Below are 15,694 nucleotides of genomic sequence, written 5' to 3'. Positions count from 1 at the left end.
GAGGCTGACATAGGCAGATCACGAGGTCAGGAGTTCGAGACCAGCTTGGCGAGCATGTTGAAACCCTGTCTCTACTAAAAATACAAAAAATTAGCTGGACACGGTGGTGTGCACCTGTAGTCCCAGCTACTCGGGAGGCTGAGGCAAGAGAATTGCTTGAACCCGGCAGGCGGAGGTTGCAGTGAGCCGAGATCACGCCACTGCACTCCAATCAGAGTGACAGAGCGAAACTCCCTCTCAAAAAAAAAAAAAAAAAAAAAAAAAAAAAAAAAAAAAATTCCTTTTGAAACTATGTGTTTCTCTATTTTAAAAATTTGTTGTTGTCGTTGTATTTTTGTTTTTTGAGACAAAGTCTCACTCTGTTGCCCAGACTGGAATGCAATGGCTGGACCTTGGCTCACTGCAGCCTCCACCTCCCAGGTTCAACTCAATTTCCTGAGAAGTTGGGATTACAAGTGCCTGCCACCATGCCTGGCTAATTTTTTTGCATTTTTTGTAGAGACCGGGTTTTGCCATGTTGGCTAGGCTGGTCTTGGACTCCTGACCTCAAGTGATCCACCCATCTCAGCCTCCCAAAGTGCTGGGATTACAAGAGTGAGCCACCGTTCCTGGCCTATTTTTAAAATTTTGAACTATGTTCATAATTATCACAAGGAAGAATTACGACCTCATATAGATAGTTTATGATAAAATCATTGTCCTCTTTAACTGTGTGTTTTCCAGAGGAAAATCAGTATGACCTTTTTAAAAACAATGGACTTCCACTCATGATTCAAGCCTTAACTGAATCTCAGAATGAGGAACTGAACAAAGCTGCCACATTTGTGCTTCACAACTGCAAAAAAATTAGTAAGTGTACTATTACTTTAAGAACATACCAACCAAAGTTTATAAAGGGGAATTTATATCTGCTTTCATGAGCCAAGGCCTTTTAGCTCTCAGATTCTTTTTACATTTGAAAAGCAGAGTAGACCCTGCACAGTGGCTCATGCTTGTAATCCCAGCACTTTGGGAGGCCAAGGCAGGCAGATCGCTTGAGTCCAGGAGTTCAAGACCAGCCTGGGCAACATGGAGAAACTCTGTCTCTATTGAAAAAAAAAAAAAAAGAAAGAAAAAATTATCTGGCCTGGTGGCACACGCCTGCCAGCTACTTGGGAAGCTGAGGTAGAAGGATCATCTGAGCTCAGGAAGTGCTCAGGTTGAGGCTACAGTGAGCTGTGTTTGCACCACTGCCCTCCACCCTGGCTCATATAGTAAGACCCTGTCTCAAAAAAAAGTCAGAGTGTATAATTTGGACATGACAACTAGGGTATATTCAGCATATACAAACCCATGTGGAAGAGAGCAGCAGTATAGATAATTCACTATTTTATGCCGTGTGCGCAAATTTAGTTTGCAGGAATTAAATTTGTGGACTAAGGGTTATTTATTGTTAAATTGTAAGTACATTTATTTATTTTTAAATGTCTGGGCTGGGCGCGGTGGCTCATGCCTGTAATCCCAGCACTTTCAGAGGCCTAGGCAGAGGATCATGAGGTCAGGAGTTTGAGACCAGCCGGGCCAACATGGTGAAACCCCATCTCTACTAAAAATACAAAAAAAATTAGCCAGGCATGGTGGCGCACACCTGTAGCCCCAGCTACACGGGAGGCTGAGGCAGAAGAATTTATTGAACCCTGGAGGCAGAGGTTGCAGCAAGCCGAGATCATGCCACTGCACTCCAGCCTAGGCGACAGAGCAAAACTCCGTCTCAAAAAAAAAAAAAGTTTGAGTTTCTGTTATGTGCCGGGCAGTGTACTAGGCATCAGGGACATCAGGGATACAGTGATTAAAAAACAGTCTGTGTATTCACAGAGCTTAGTTTAACTAGAGAAATAGACAGTAACTCAAAAAATGAGATTATGTGTTATTATAAATTGACATAACAAGTATAAAGGGATAGACCACAGGTCTTTAATAGCCTATAACAAAGAAATCTGGTCTAGACATGGAGCAGAAAAGGCTTTGGGAGGAAGTGATTCTTGAGCTGAGAACTGAATGTCTAGGGTTAATTAGGTGAAAAGAAATGAATTTGTTATCAGCGAGCATCTCAGGCATAAGCAACAGTGAGGCACAAAGGCCCTGTGATAGGAGGGAACCTGGTGCACTTAAGGAATTGATGGCCAGTGTAACTTGAGCTCAGAGGGCAGTGGCCATGATAAGAATTTTGATCTTTGTGGAAGAAAAACTGCAGACACAGTAGGTTAAAAAAAAAAAAAAAAAAAAAAAAGATTATAGGAAGGAATCAATTTATGAACATTGTTTTTTTAAAAAACTACTTTATTTTTGAGACAAAGTCTCACTTTGTCACTGGGGCTAGAGTGCAGTGGTGCAATCTCTGTTCACTGCAGCCTCTGCCTCCTGGGTTCGAGGGAGTCTTGTGCCTCAGCCTCCGGAGTATCTGGTATCTGGTACTACAGGTGCGTGCCACGATGCCTAGCTTTTTTTTTTTTTTTTTTTTTTTTTAGGAGAGGCGGAGTTTCACCACATTGGCCAGGCTGGCCTTGAGTTCCTGACCTCAAGTGATCCTCCCGCCTCAGCGTCCCAAAGTGCTAGGATTACAAGTGTGAGCCACTGTGCCTGGCCTAAAAAGCTAACTTCTTTAAAACCAGTATGCATGTACCTGAGAGCGTTTATGTGCCTGGCATAACATATTTGCATGTTTTTTCTCCTGTAACTCTGAAGAGTAAAGTCTAATTTATGACTCTTCTCTTCCACTTACTTTTCAGTACTAATTAAGCTGTTAAGATAGTCTGGATGGAAAAATTTAGAGAAAGGAGAGGGTGGGGTGTGAGGTTGTCCTTACATATAAAGTGTTTAAATAACCCTTCATTCATTGTGTTTTTCCCATATTACAAAGCTGAGAAATTATCTCTAAGTCTAGGAGAATATCCTTTTGATGAAAATGAAACACAGCAATTAAAGGACATAAATGTGAAAGAGAAGAATCTTGAAGAGCACTGGAGGAAAGCAAAGGAAATTCTACACAGAATAGAGCAGCTTGAAAGAGAAGGAAATGAGGTTGGATTCTTTGTTTTAAATAATATATAGAACTTTTTTCACATTTTAAAAATGTCTTTTTTTCTCCATACTACAGTGACATATACATTTAAAAAAAATTTTTCTGAGACAGAGTCTTGCTCTGTTGCCCAGGCTGGAGTGCAGTGACGCGATCTTGGCTCACTGCAACCTCCGCCTCCCAAGTTCAAGTGATTCTCATGCCTCAGCCTTTCAAGTAGATGTGCGCCACCACACTCGGCTAATTTCTTTGTATTTTTAGTAGAGACAGGGTTTCCTTATGTTGGCCAGGCTGGTCTTGAACTCCTGACCTCAAGTGATCTGCCTGCCTTAGCCTCCCAAAATGTTGGGAATACAGGTGTGAGCCACCATGCCCAGCCGATATTTTTTAACAGTAGAGATTGGAGGGTAAAAAATTTTTTCTTCCCAAGTTGTTTTTTAAAGTTTTAAATAGAAAACTCCATAGTAATACTTGAAGAATCATGCTTTGACATAAAACAAAAAAAAGATTTTTAAAAAGTAGAAATGATGACTGAAAAGACAGGAAACATGGAATATTGAGCCAAGAGATCTAACATCTGAATAATTGGGGTTCAAGAAAAGAGAAAAGTAGTAATAATCTAATAACCTCTTTCCTCTCTATATAAATATATTTATGTATGCATGCTTTATGTCTTTGTATATGCATATATTTAAATAAATAAAAACATAGTGTCCAAGTTAGTATAATATAGTGATTTTATTATTTTAATTGAGTAGTATTCACTGTTGCAGATGTGCCATAATTGATTTAACCAGTCCTTTATTGATGGACATGTAAGTTATATTTAAATTTTTACCATTGCAAACAACTCTAAATACCTGCTACACATGTACCTGTGTGTGTGTGTGTGTGTGTGTGTGTATTCTGTAACAGCTTTAATGATATATAATTCACAAACCTTACAGTTCACCCATTTAAAGTACAGTCAACTCTTGGTATCTATGGGGGATTGGTTCCAGGACCTCCCACAGATCCCCAAATTCATGGATGCTGGAAACTTTAGGGGAAGTTTAGGCAAGTTATTTAATCTCTTTGTGCTTTAGTTTCATCATTGATAAATGGAGAAAATAATAGTACCTCTCAGATACCTAGATAGACATAGTTTTTATTATGAAAGATACTGTCAAATTGTTTCGCCACAGAAGTTATATCAACTTACACTCCCACTAGTAATGTTTAAGAGTACATATTTAGCCACAGCCTTTTGATCTTTGTCAGTGTAATAGATGAAGAAAAATATCTCAGTGTAGCTTTAATATTTATTTATCTCAAGTGGGATGGAACATTTTTTCTTGTGTTTAAGAGCTATTTATATTTCCTTTCCTATAAACTATCTGTTCATCTTCTGTGCCTGCTTTTCCATGCTATCGTTGATCTTTTTCATATTTCATTGTAGTAACTTTTTATAAATGTTATTTTAAAAAATTATCCTTCAGCTTGGGCAACATGGCAAAACCCTGTGTCTACAAAAAATACACAATTAGCCAGGTATGATGGTGTATGCCTGTGGTCCCAGCTACTCAGGAGACTGAGGTGGGAGGATTGCTTCAGCCCAGGAAGTCGAGGCTGCAGTGAGCTGTGATCATTGCCACTGCACTCCAGCCTGGGTAACAGAGCAAGACCCTGTCTCAAAAAAAAAAAAAAAAAAAAAAAAAATATATATATATATATCTCCCGTTGCTTAAGATATGCTTTATACATATTATTTCTGGGTGTTTTGATTGTCATTTGGTTTTGCTTCTGGTTCTTTATTCCTGAGATCCCTGCTCAGAGTAACGTTTTTGATCTCTAGCAGAATTAAAAAAAAAAATTTTATGTGGTTGAGTATATTAGTTTTCTTTTATTATTTAATTTTGGGTAATACTTTGAAAGGTCTTATACCCCTTGAGAATATTAAAATATAATGGTTTCTTTTAGAACATATATAACTTTATTTTTGTATTTAAATATATTTGTTTCATTTTGACTTTATGTTTGTATAAGCTGTAAGATATTCAACTTATTTTTTCACCAGATGGCTACTCAGTTGTCCCAATATCGTTTAATGAATAAACTCCCTTTTCTTCCTAATGTAAACTGTCTTTTATCATATATGTTCTATTGGTAATCATAAACTTTTTCTTCATTCTTCATTATTTAAATGAAGTATAAATTGGGTTATAAAGGGAATGCATTATATTGAAATTATTTTCTTGTCATTTTTACACTATAGGAAGAAATACAAAGAGAAAACTGTCAGGATAATATTTCATCTATGAACATGAGTATTCAGAATACATGGAAACATCTCCATGCAGATCATATTGGTCGAGCTACCAAAGCAGAAGATGAGGATAAAAGCCATTCTAGACAGTTTCAGAGTTATAAGTCCCATGGAGTCATGTCTAAAGCATGTACAAATGATGACCAAATGAAGACACCATTGAAGAGTGCAAATCCAGTCCATGCTTGTTATAGGGAGAGTGAGCAAAATAAGTCTTTATATAAAGCCAAGTCAAGCTGCAATCAAAACTTACGTGAAGAAACTACTTTTGAAAAGAATTTTATTTCTCAATCAAGGTATACTTTAATAATTATGTGTAACTTTTATTTATTCAGCGAGTATTTATTGTGTACTACAGTATGCCACACTGTTAAATACCGGGCATATAGAAATGACATGATGAAACACGGTCTTGGGAAGAGCGTAAAGTAGGAAGTGTTGGGAAAGGAGTTTGGATGGGGAGGTATGGGCCAGTTCATCTAGAGCCCTGCAATGTCATACTCTGGATTTTGGGGTTTAACTCACAGGGTATAGGGAGTGATTGAGGATTTTAAATTAAGTGGCGTAACATATTTGAATTTTAGAAAGGATACTCAGAAAATAAAACCTAAACGGAAACCCTTTACTTGAAGTAACAATGCATGCATTGATAATCTATCAGCAGTATAGCAAAAACTAGTTTTTAAATTTAATGTGATAAAGGGAATAGGATGTGAATAAAATTTGGTTTGGGTTTGCCCTTTTGTTTGTTCCCTGCACTTTGTCTCTAGAACATAGTCTTTTTCCCTTGCAGTTAGTTTGTGGGGCTAGACCCGGGATTGTAGCTTTTCTTAAACCCTTTACTGGGTTGTGCTCTTCTGATGGTTACAGTACTTAGGAAAAATGAAGGGGATGCTGCTACATTTTGGACAGGTTGAAGGGTAAACTAAGTACCAAGAAGAAGGGTTACATCAATACCACCCCTTTTATCTGTTTCAAGACCATTCTTGATGTTAATTTTAACTTGATTTCTCAGGTATGGGAATTGGGAAGCAGTAAGATATGGTCCTGGGCCAGCCTTCTTGACCTTCATCCTAAGCTTTCCACACCCATAGCCTTCTTTCTTCTATAGGGTTAGCCATATTTCCTTTTTTTTTTTTTTTTTTTTTTTTTTAAGAGAGAGAGAGAGAGAGAGAGAGAGTTTCACTCTTGTTGCCTAGGCTGGAGTACAATGGCGCGATCTCAGCTCACCGCAACCTCCGCCTCCCAGGTTCAGGTGATTCTCCTGCCTCAGCCTCCTGAGTAACTGGGATTACAGGCATATGCCACCACGCCCGGCTAATTTTTTGTATTTTTAGTAGAGATGGGGTTTCTCCATGTTGGTCAGTCTGTTCTCGAACTCCTGACCTCAAGATCTGCCTGCCTCAGCCTCTCAAAATGCTGGGATTACAGGTGTGAGCCACTGTACGCGGCTAGGGTTAGCCATATTTCTACCTCAGCCAAGTTATTAATATTTTCATCTCTTTGAAATGCTTTTTTCCTCCTACAAATATATGTACATAGACAGATAGCTGTAATTATAAAGCTACTGCTATGCCTGCTACCTGATCTACAGTTCTTGCCTTTTTCTGTACTATTATCATTGTGACAGTATAATCAAAACTTGTATTTATTCATCAAGGACTACAGGGTTCAAACACACAAATGTTTTGGGGGTTAGGAAGGATTTTTAAATTCAGGTCTTTAAATGATTATTGTTAGCACTTTGCCATCCTGCACCCATGTTCATTTTTGCTCCCACTGATTTTGTTCTCTCCTTTTTGCCTTCATCTCTCCTACTTCCTTCTTTTTATAATCTTTTTCTTCCAAGTTTCATCTGGCATCAATACTATTGCCCTCTGGAGTCTTATTTGACTCTAGCTGTAGAAACAAGGCTTTAATTGTTGCAGACCCTACTTTGGCAGAATTTGGTAGATTTTGGTCGATCATGATTCCAGGTTGCTTTTGCCCATAAAACTCTGAAAATCACAACACTGCTTACAGAAACATTGGTCCACATACCAAAGAGTATGTTTACTTTTAGTAATCTGGTGTCTATTTTCTTTTAGTGACCATGTTTTTAAACACCCAGTTCACATTGCCAAAAATATAAAGCAGCAGTTACCAGTAACAGGTATGATTAAAAATGTTTCTTTGGTTTTTCAATAAAACAGATATTTAGGTAACCATATAGCTAAAAATGTACATTGGCTGAGGGCAGTGGCTCATGCCTATAATTCCAGCACTTTGGGAGGCCTAGGTGGGCGGATCACCTGAGGTCAGGAGTTCAAGACCAGTTTGGCCAACATGGTGAAACCCCCATCTCTACTAAAAATACAAAAATTAACCAGGCGTGGTGGTGGGCACCTGTAATCCCAGATACTCAGGAGGCTGAGGCAGGAGAATTGCTTGAACCCGGGAGGCAGAGGTTGCAGTGAGGTGAGATCACACCACTGCACTCCAGCCTGGGCAACAGAGTGAGACTCCATCTCAAAAAAAAAAAAAAGTCCATTGGTATATTGGCCCTCTAAAGTATAAGCCATACTTTTGACTCTTTCTGTTGTAAATGCCTTCTATTAAGATCCAGAATCTTTCTGTTTATTCACCAGCATGACTAGAGGCATAGTACTAGGCTAAGGTTTATGAAAAGCTTGATATTTAATAAATCCTTAAAATATCTGATTCTTTTCATTAATCCAAAAATCCTTCATTTTGCAATTTTTTTCCAGATCCATTTACATTATGTTCAGATATAATAAATAAAGAAGTAGTCAGTTTTCTAGCAACTCCCAGTTGTTCCAAAATGTTGACGTATAGGTGCTCAGGTAAGTATTTTTTAAATTGCAGTTGTTTCACAGTAAAAGCCTTTTATGATATTAATTAACTACAATTTTTTTTTTTCTTGATACGGAGTCTCACTCTGTCACCCAGGCTGGAGTGCAGTGGCAAGATCTTGGTTCACTGCACTCTCCATCTCCCAGGTTCAAGCAATTCTCGTGCCTCAGCCTCCCAAGTAGCTGGGATTACAGGTGCTCGCCACCACACCTGGCCAATTTTTTTTTGTTTTTTTGTTTTCGTAGAGACAGGGTTTCACCATGTTGATCAAGCTGATCTTGAACTCCTGACCTCAAATGATCTGCCCGCCTCAGCTTCTCAAAGTGCTGGGATTACAGACATGAGCCACTGCGCTTATTGTAATTAAGTAGAATTTATAATAATTCTATGCATAAGATTTACTTTGTTCCCTTTGGAGAAATAATATTATGGAGTATCAAAGCATTCAAATTAATATCTTCTATCTGGGCCAGGTGAGGCAGCTGTAATCTCAGCACTTCGGAAGGCCAAGGCTGGAGGATTTCTTGAGGCCAGGAGTTCAAAACCAGCATGGTCAACACAGCGAGACCTTGTCTCTGTAATTAAAACAAGACAAAACAAAACAAAACAAAACACCTTTTATCAGCATCAGGCTGAGCTTCCAATATTTGTATGTATGAATCAACACAGTTAGTACCTTTTTATTACTTTATTATCTTTTTGTCATAATACCATCTATATATTTAGCCTTACTGAGTAAACATTTTTTAATGTTTTCAGAGAACCAGTTATTACTAGGTATGCATTTTGGATTATCCTGTAAACATAGGCATTAAGTTTTTAAAATACCTATTTTTATATTTATAATATGTAAATGTTTCTAGTGTTTCATGTCCATTATTTATTTTTTCTGCAGGGCTCTTGTAAATGTTCCACAATACTTATTCCATCCCTTCTCCTCCTCCTTCACACCCCGGTATTTTCTCTTTGTTCATCTTGCTGTTGTACTCTGCTCTATGGATGAAATTGAGGTTCTCTGTATTCGGCTCAGAACATCATTGTTCTTCCCTCTTGGATGAAGAGGTTATCTCTATTCCTCTAAAACTGATGTGTAGCCATAAGCTGAATCCCATATCTTTTTTTCCTCCACATTTTAATACTAATTGCAAAATCTTTCTCTTTACTCCCATTCTATTTATTAACTCCTTTTGTTCCACCTTGAACTATGCTCGTTTCTCCTCATCTCAAAAAAATACCCAATAGAGCCGGGCACGGTGGCTCACGCCTGTAATCCCAGCACTTTGGGAGGCCGAGGCGGGCGGATCACAAGGTCAGGAGATCGAGACCACGGTGAAACCCCGTCTCTACTAAAAAATACAAAAAATTAGCCGGGCGCTGTGGCAGGCGCCTGTAGTCCCAGGAGGCTGAGGCAGGAGAATGGCGTGAACCTGGGAGGTGGAGCTTGCGGTGAACCAAGATCGCGCCACTGCACTCCAGCCTGGGGGACAGAGCGAGACTCCGTCTCAACAAAAAAAAAAAAAAAAAAAAAAAAAAAAAAAAAATACCCAGTAGTTTGTTTGATTTGCTATCCTTTCAAGTATTCATTCACTCCTCCCAACAGATGCACATATCCCATTAGAAAGTAAATGTATTAGGCTGGGTGCGGTGGCTCATGCCTGTAATCCTAGCACTTTGGGAGGCTGAGGCGGGTGGATTTCCTGAGCTCAGGAGTTCAAGACCAGCCTCGTCAACACAGTGAAACCCTGTCTCTACTAAAATTCAAAAAATTAGCTAGGCATGGCAGCATGCGCCAGTAATCCCAGCTACTCGGGAGGCTGAGACAGGAGAATTGCTTGAACCTGGGAGGGGGAGGTTGCAGTGAGCTGAGATCATGCCATTGCACTCCAACCTTGGCAACAGAGCAAGACTCTGTCTCCAAAAAAAAAAAAAAAGAAAATGTATTTAATAAGAATAAAGTACAAATATTTCTTTCAATTTAATTGTATTATTTTTTAAAAGGCTACTAAGTTGTTAGAACATAAATACTTATTAAGTTGTTTTGGATCTGACAGAATCATTAGGCATTTCTTTTGGCTTATAGGTGCCATGAACCTAGAAAGTTTGGGAATCTCTGGTCAAAAGTATTCTAGGTGGCAGAGTGGATGTTCTGTAACTGCTAACCCCCTTTCATCTCTTAGTTTGTATGAGATGGTTCTTTCCTGGTTACCATTCATTCATTCCACAAACATTATGGAGTGCTTAGTCCTTGGCTGGCACTGGAATCTAAGATGAATAGAACTCAGTCTTCACCTTTATCTTTCTCTTCCTGCCAGATTTCCACATGTATTCTCCTCAAGACCTAGTCTATAGCACTTACTCAGTTCTTTCACTACATTTACTTTTGTAGCATCATCTATCATTTTATTGATGGTTTTCAAATATGTATCTTGACTTTTGGCTTCTAACCTGGGCCTTATTCTTTTATTTCCAGTAGTTCTCAGCACATACCCACTTGAGTATCTTCTTGTTACTTTAAGCTTAATATATCCTAAACACAACATCCACAGCATCTTTCTTCCTTTTAAATTGGCCTCCCCACTCACTGCATTTCTGTCAGTGTTGCCACTATTTGTCTGGTCTCCCAGACTTTAAGCCTTGAATCATCCATGACTGTTCTCTCTCATTCCATCCATTATTTCTAGTCTATCAAATTTTGTTCTTTTTTGCCACATAGGCCCTTTTCGTTTCATGCCTAAATTATCACAGCAATTTTATCTAGCAGTCTTTGTCTTAAGCATATCCAACTCCCAACTATAATATGCATATCACTGTTAACTTATCTTCTTAATATGTGCTTTATCATGTCATCATGCTAAACAACCCTCAGTGCTTCTCTGTAACCCATTGAATCAAGCTCTCTGCCTGGCTTTCAAAGTTGTATGGAATTTTGTCCTGCTTCCACTTGTAAAAATTTACTGTACATTTACTCTGAATCTGCTAGAAATGTGCTATGGTTATTTCAAACTTTGCCATTTATTCAAGTACTGAATTTCTTGAGAGTTATCCTAAACTGTTTCCTTCATCCCAACAGCTCATTATTCATCAAACCCTGCTAATTTTACATCAGAAATCTCTCCATTCTCCCTGCAAATGCCTTGTTTCAAAATCCCTTCATTTATTTTCTGGACTACTAAAGTAACCTCTCAACTGATCCTCTTGCCTTCAGGTGCCCTTTCTACAAGACAAATGAAATTGTGTCATCTTCCTGCTTTTATTTCTATGTTCCTCCCTGTTGCCTTGAAGAGAGTTAAAATTCCTTAGCATGGTTTTCAAGATTCTTCTTGGTCTGGTTCCCTGTAACCCTCCCCAGCCCCACCTTTTCTCCTGTACTTCTCTGTACTCTAGCCATATTAGAGTGTCCATGATTCTCTGAACACTATGCTTTTTCACACTTCAGTGGTTTTGCACATCTTTATTGTACTGAAATGTCTTCATCTCAGCCAACTATCTGTGTGGCCAACTTCTAGTCCTTTAGGAATGGGCCACTAATACAATTAGGTGACAAACTGATGGAGAATTTTATAATGGACAGACATGGCTGACATTACCTGAACCTACCAATCTATCTATTTTTAAAAAATGTTTTTCCAACTTTTATTTTAAGTTCAGGGATACATGTGCAGGATGTGCAGGTTTGTCACATAGGTAAACATGTGCCATGGTGGTTTGCTGCTGATCTTTCTTAATATTTAAGAAAAGAGGAAGTTTGTCTAACCCTATTGGCTCAAGAGGCTGCCCAATTACAATTTTTTTTTTTTTAAAAGAGAGAGACAGACAATATGTATCTCTTAATATGATACAGTAAGAAACATACAATACTACCTGCATGGAATTCTAGTAAAAACACTTGAACCTGAATCTGACCAATCATTTAGATTTAATTACTAGTTTATAGGACACACAACATTTTAAAGGACACGACTAGGACGCAATCAGCAAAACTTAGCCTTTGAGAAACTGTAGTACAAATAACCTAGTATCTTCAATAAGTAAATGACAAGGAAGACAGGGGAACTGATAGATTAAAAGCACCTTGACATATGTTAACCGAATGTAAGTCAGGCACAGTGGTGTGTGTGTCTGTAGTTCCAGCTACGTGGGAGGCTGAGGTGGGAGGATTGCTTGAGCCCAGGAGTTCAAGTCCAGCCTGAGCAACATAGTGAGACCCTGTCTCAAAAAAAAAAAAAAAAAAAAAAGTAATGGTGGACCTTATTTGGATCATGATTCCAACAACTAACTTTCAAAAGAAATTTTTGAATTGATGAGGAAAATTGAACACTAGATATTAGGTTATATCAAGCATGATTTTTTAGGTGTCATAATAGTTTTATGTGTTTACAAAAAAGAGTCCTGGCCGGGCGTGGTTATGGCTCATACCTATAGCCCAGCACTTTGGGAGGCTGAGGCAGGTGGATCACTTGAGCCCAGGAATTCAAGAACAGCCTGGGCAACATAGTGAAACCCATCTCTAAAAAAAATACAAAAATTAGCTGAGTGTGGTGTTGCATGCCTATAGTCCCAGCTACTTGGGAGGCTGAGGTGGGGGGATTGCTTGAACCCAGGAGGTTAAGGCTGTAGTGAGCTGAGATCACGCCACTGCACTCCACCCTGGGTGACAGAGTGAGACACTATCTCAGAAAAAAACGTCCTGGCTGGGTGCAGTGGCTCACACCTGTAATCCCAGCACTTTGGGAGGCCGAGGTGAGAGGATTACTTAAGCCCAGGAGTTTGAGACCAGCCCTGGGAATATAAGGAGACCCGATGTCTACAAAAAATAAAAAAATTAGCCAGGCGTGGTGGAGGTCAGGGCTAAAAGTGAGCTGTGATCATACCACTGTACTCCAGCCTGGGCTAAAAGTGAGCTGTGATCATAGCACTGCACTCCAGCCTGGGTGACAGGGAGACCCTGTCGCAGGAAAAAAAAAAATCCTTATCTGTTAAAGATGCATATGAAGTATTTACAGATGAAATGATACTTTAATGTAAATGATAGGTGTCATAATCCAGTGCATACATGGGGACAGAGCTGAGTAGGTAGAGGTATACATAAAACATGATTAGCCATGAGTTAATAATTATCAAAGCTGGATGATGGATACATGGGAGTTCAGTGTTTGAAATTTTACATAATGTTAAAAACAAAAAAGATGACTGAGCTTAAGGATCACTTCTTTTGGATATCTTCCCTTAACAGTGACTCTTGCTCAAAACCAGACAAAATAGATACTCCTTTTTCTTTTTTTTTTTTTGAGACAGTCTCACTCTATCGCCAGGCTGGAGTGCAGTGGCATGAGCTTGGCTCACTGCAATCTCTGCCTCCCGAGTTCAAGCGATTCTCCTGCCTCAGCCTCCTGAGTAGCTGGGATTACAGGGGCGCACTAATACACTCAGTTAATTTTTGTATTTTTAGTAGAGACAGGGTTTCACCATGTTGGCCAGGATGGTCTCCATCTCCTGACCTCATGATCTGCCCGCATAGGTCTCCCAAAGTGCTGGGATTACAGGCATGGGTCGTCCAGCCCAGCCTTTTTTTTTTTTTTTTTTTTTTTTTTTTTTTTTTAAGAGACAGGGTCTTATTCTGTGTAATAACGTGATCGTGGTTCACTGCAGCCTTGAACTCCGGGTCTCAAGGGATTCTCCTGCCTCAACCTCTTAAGTAGCTAGGACTACAAATGTGTGCCACCAGGCCCAGCTAATTTTTTTTTGTTTTTGTTTTTGTTTTTTTTTTTTTGGTAGGGACAGGGTCTCACTATGTTGCCCAGGATGGTCTCGAACTCTTGAGCCCAAGTGATTCTCCCACCTTGGCCTCCCAAAGTGCTGGGATTACAGGCATGAGCCACCACTCTCAGCCCTAGATGCTTTTTCTTTTTTCTTTTCCTTTTTTTTTTTTGAGAGAGTCTTGCTGTCACCCAGGCTCGAGTGCAGTGGTACGATCTTGGCTCACTGCAATCTCTGCCTTCCAGATTCAAGTGATTCTCCCACCTCAGCCTCCCAAGTAGCTGGGATTACAGGCACCTGCCATCATGCATGGCTACTTTTTGTACTTTGAGTAGAGATGGGGTTTCACCATATTGGCCAGGCTGGTCTTGAACCCCTGACCTTGTGATCAGCCCACCTTGGTCTCCCAAAGTGATGGGATTACAGGTGTGAGCCACTGCGCATAGCCTAGATGCTCTTTTGCTTTTCTTGTCTTTCTTTCTTTATTTTTATTTTTATTTTGAGACAAAGTCTTGCTCTGTGTCGCCCAGGCTGGAGTGCAGTGGCACAGTCTTGGCACACTGCAATCTCCACCTCCTGGATTCAAGCGATTCTCCTGCCCCAGCCTCCCAAGCAGCTGGGACTACAGGTGCATGCCACCATGCCCAGCTAATTTTTGTATTTTTAGTAGAGACGGGCTTTCACCATATTGGCCAGGTTGGTCTTGAACTCCTGACCTCGTGATCCACCCACCTTGGTCTCCCAAAGTGCTGGGATTACAGGCATGAGCCACCGTGCTCAGCCTAGATGCTCTTTTTCTAAAGCATCATAACTGTCTGTCCATACCTCCCTCCCAGCACTTATTTCACTCTGTTGTATTTGTTGTCTTTACTCCCTCACATGATTTTGAGCTTTTTGAGGTGTTTATAGTTCCTGATTTTACTTCAGTTACCATCATATAGATATTTGCTTTCATAGATTTGTTACTAGATATTTTATGACATCTACACATAACTTTAATTTGTTTTCTTTTAGGTTGCATAGCAGTAGAAAAATCCCTGAATAGCCGAACCTTTAGCAAGCTCTTGCACTCTTGCCCATACCAATGTGATCGTCACAAAGTCATTGTGGAAGCTGAAGACAGATATAAAAGTGAACTAAGGAAATTACTTATCTGTAACAAAAGTAATTAATTCAGCAGCTTTAAAACTGTAATTATGGCTATACCTTCTGAACTATTATCTAAAGCATTAAATATATCAAAAACTAGAGGGTAAAATAATCTTAAAAAGAAAATCTGTCTCTAAGCAACCAGTAATTCAAGATGTACCCAGGGAGTAGTCTTAGACTGTTAGTTTAAAAATTCTTCCGAATCTATCTAAGTATTCCCACTAGACGGGGGACTAAAGGAAATATACTAATGGAATTGATATGCTATTACTCAGATTGATATGCTAAGTGTCCTAAATGTTTTCCATATTTTTCAGAAATTCTGCTGACCCCACGTAGAAGACAACAACTCAGTAATGAATCTACTACCCCTGGAAGAATAAGTGAATATATTTAATTTAATTTTTTTTTTTTTCTCAAGACAGGGTCTGGCTCTGTCACCCAGGCCGAAGTGCAGCGGAGCAATCTCTGCTCACTGCAGCCTCCGCCTCCCAGGTTCAAGTGACTCTCCTGCCTCAGCCTCCTGAGTAGCTGGGATTACAGACACGTGCCACCATGCTCTGCTAGTTTGT

At 39.4% G+C, this 15,694-nt stretch overlaps 1 protein-coding gene across 7 annotated transcripts in view; it reads left to right on the top strand.

Moving 5' to 3' along the window:
• The window catches only part of TERB1 (telomere repeat binding bouquet formation protein 1), a 50,575-nt gene that overhangs the window by 30,256 nt on the left and 4,625 nt on the right, over nucleotides 1-15,694 (top strand). For 4 of the 7 annotated variants that reach the window (XM_007993594.3, XM_073015438.1, XM_073015436.1 and 1 more), the window contains 7 exons: nucleotides 724-849; nucleotides 2,900-3,060; nucleotides 5,313-5,659; nucleotides 7,451-7,515; nucleotides 8,111-8,206; nucleotides 14,988-15,137; nucleotides 15,440-15,505. In XM_007993594.3, the coding sequence (XP_007991785.2) occupies nucleotides 724-849; nucleotides 2,900-3,060; nucleotides 5,313-5,659; nucleotides 7,451-7,515; nucleotides 8,111-8,206; nucleotides 14,988-15,137; nucleotides 15,440-15,505 (1,011 nt within the window). Of the gene's footprint in view, nucleotides 1-723; nucleotides 850-2,899; nucleotides 3,061-5,312; nucleotides 5,660-7,450; nucleotides 7,516-8,110; nucleotides 8,207-14,987; nucleotides 15,164-15,439; nucleotides 15,506-15,694 lie in introns of those variants that run through there. The other 3 variants (XM_073015439.1, XM_073015435.1, XM_073015437.1) reach the window with 3 other exon arrangements.

This window comes from Chlorocebus sabaeus, chromosome 5 (assembly GCF_047675955.1).
Source record: "Chlorocebus sabaeus isolate Y175 chromosome 5, mChlSab1.0.hap1, whole genome shotgun sequence".
Lineage (NCBI taxonomy): Eukaryota > Metazoa > Chordata > Mammalia > Primates > Cercopithecidae > Chlorocebus > Chlorocebus sabaeus.
This window is presented reverse-complemented; position numbering and strand designations above follow the sequence as displayed.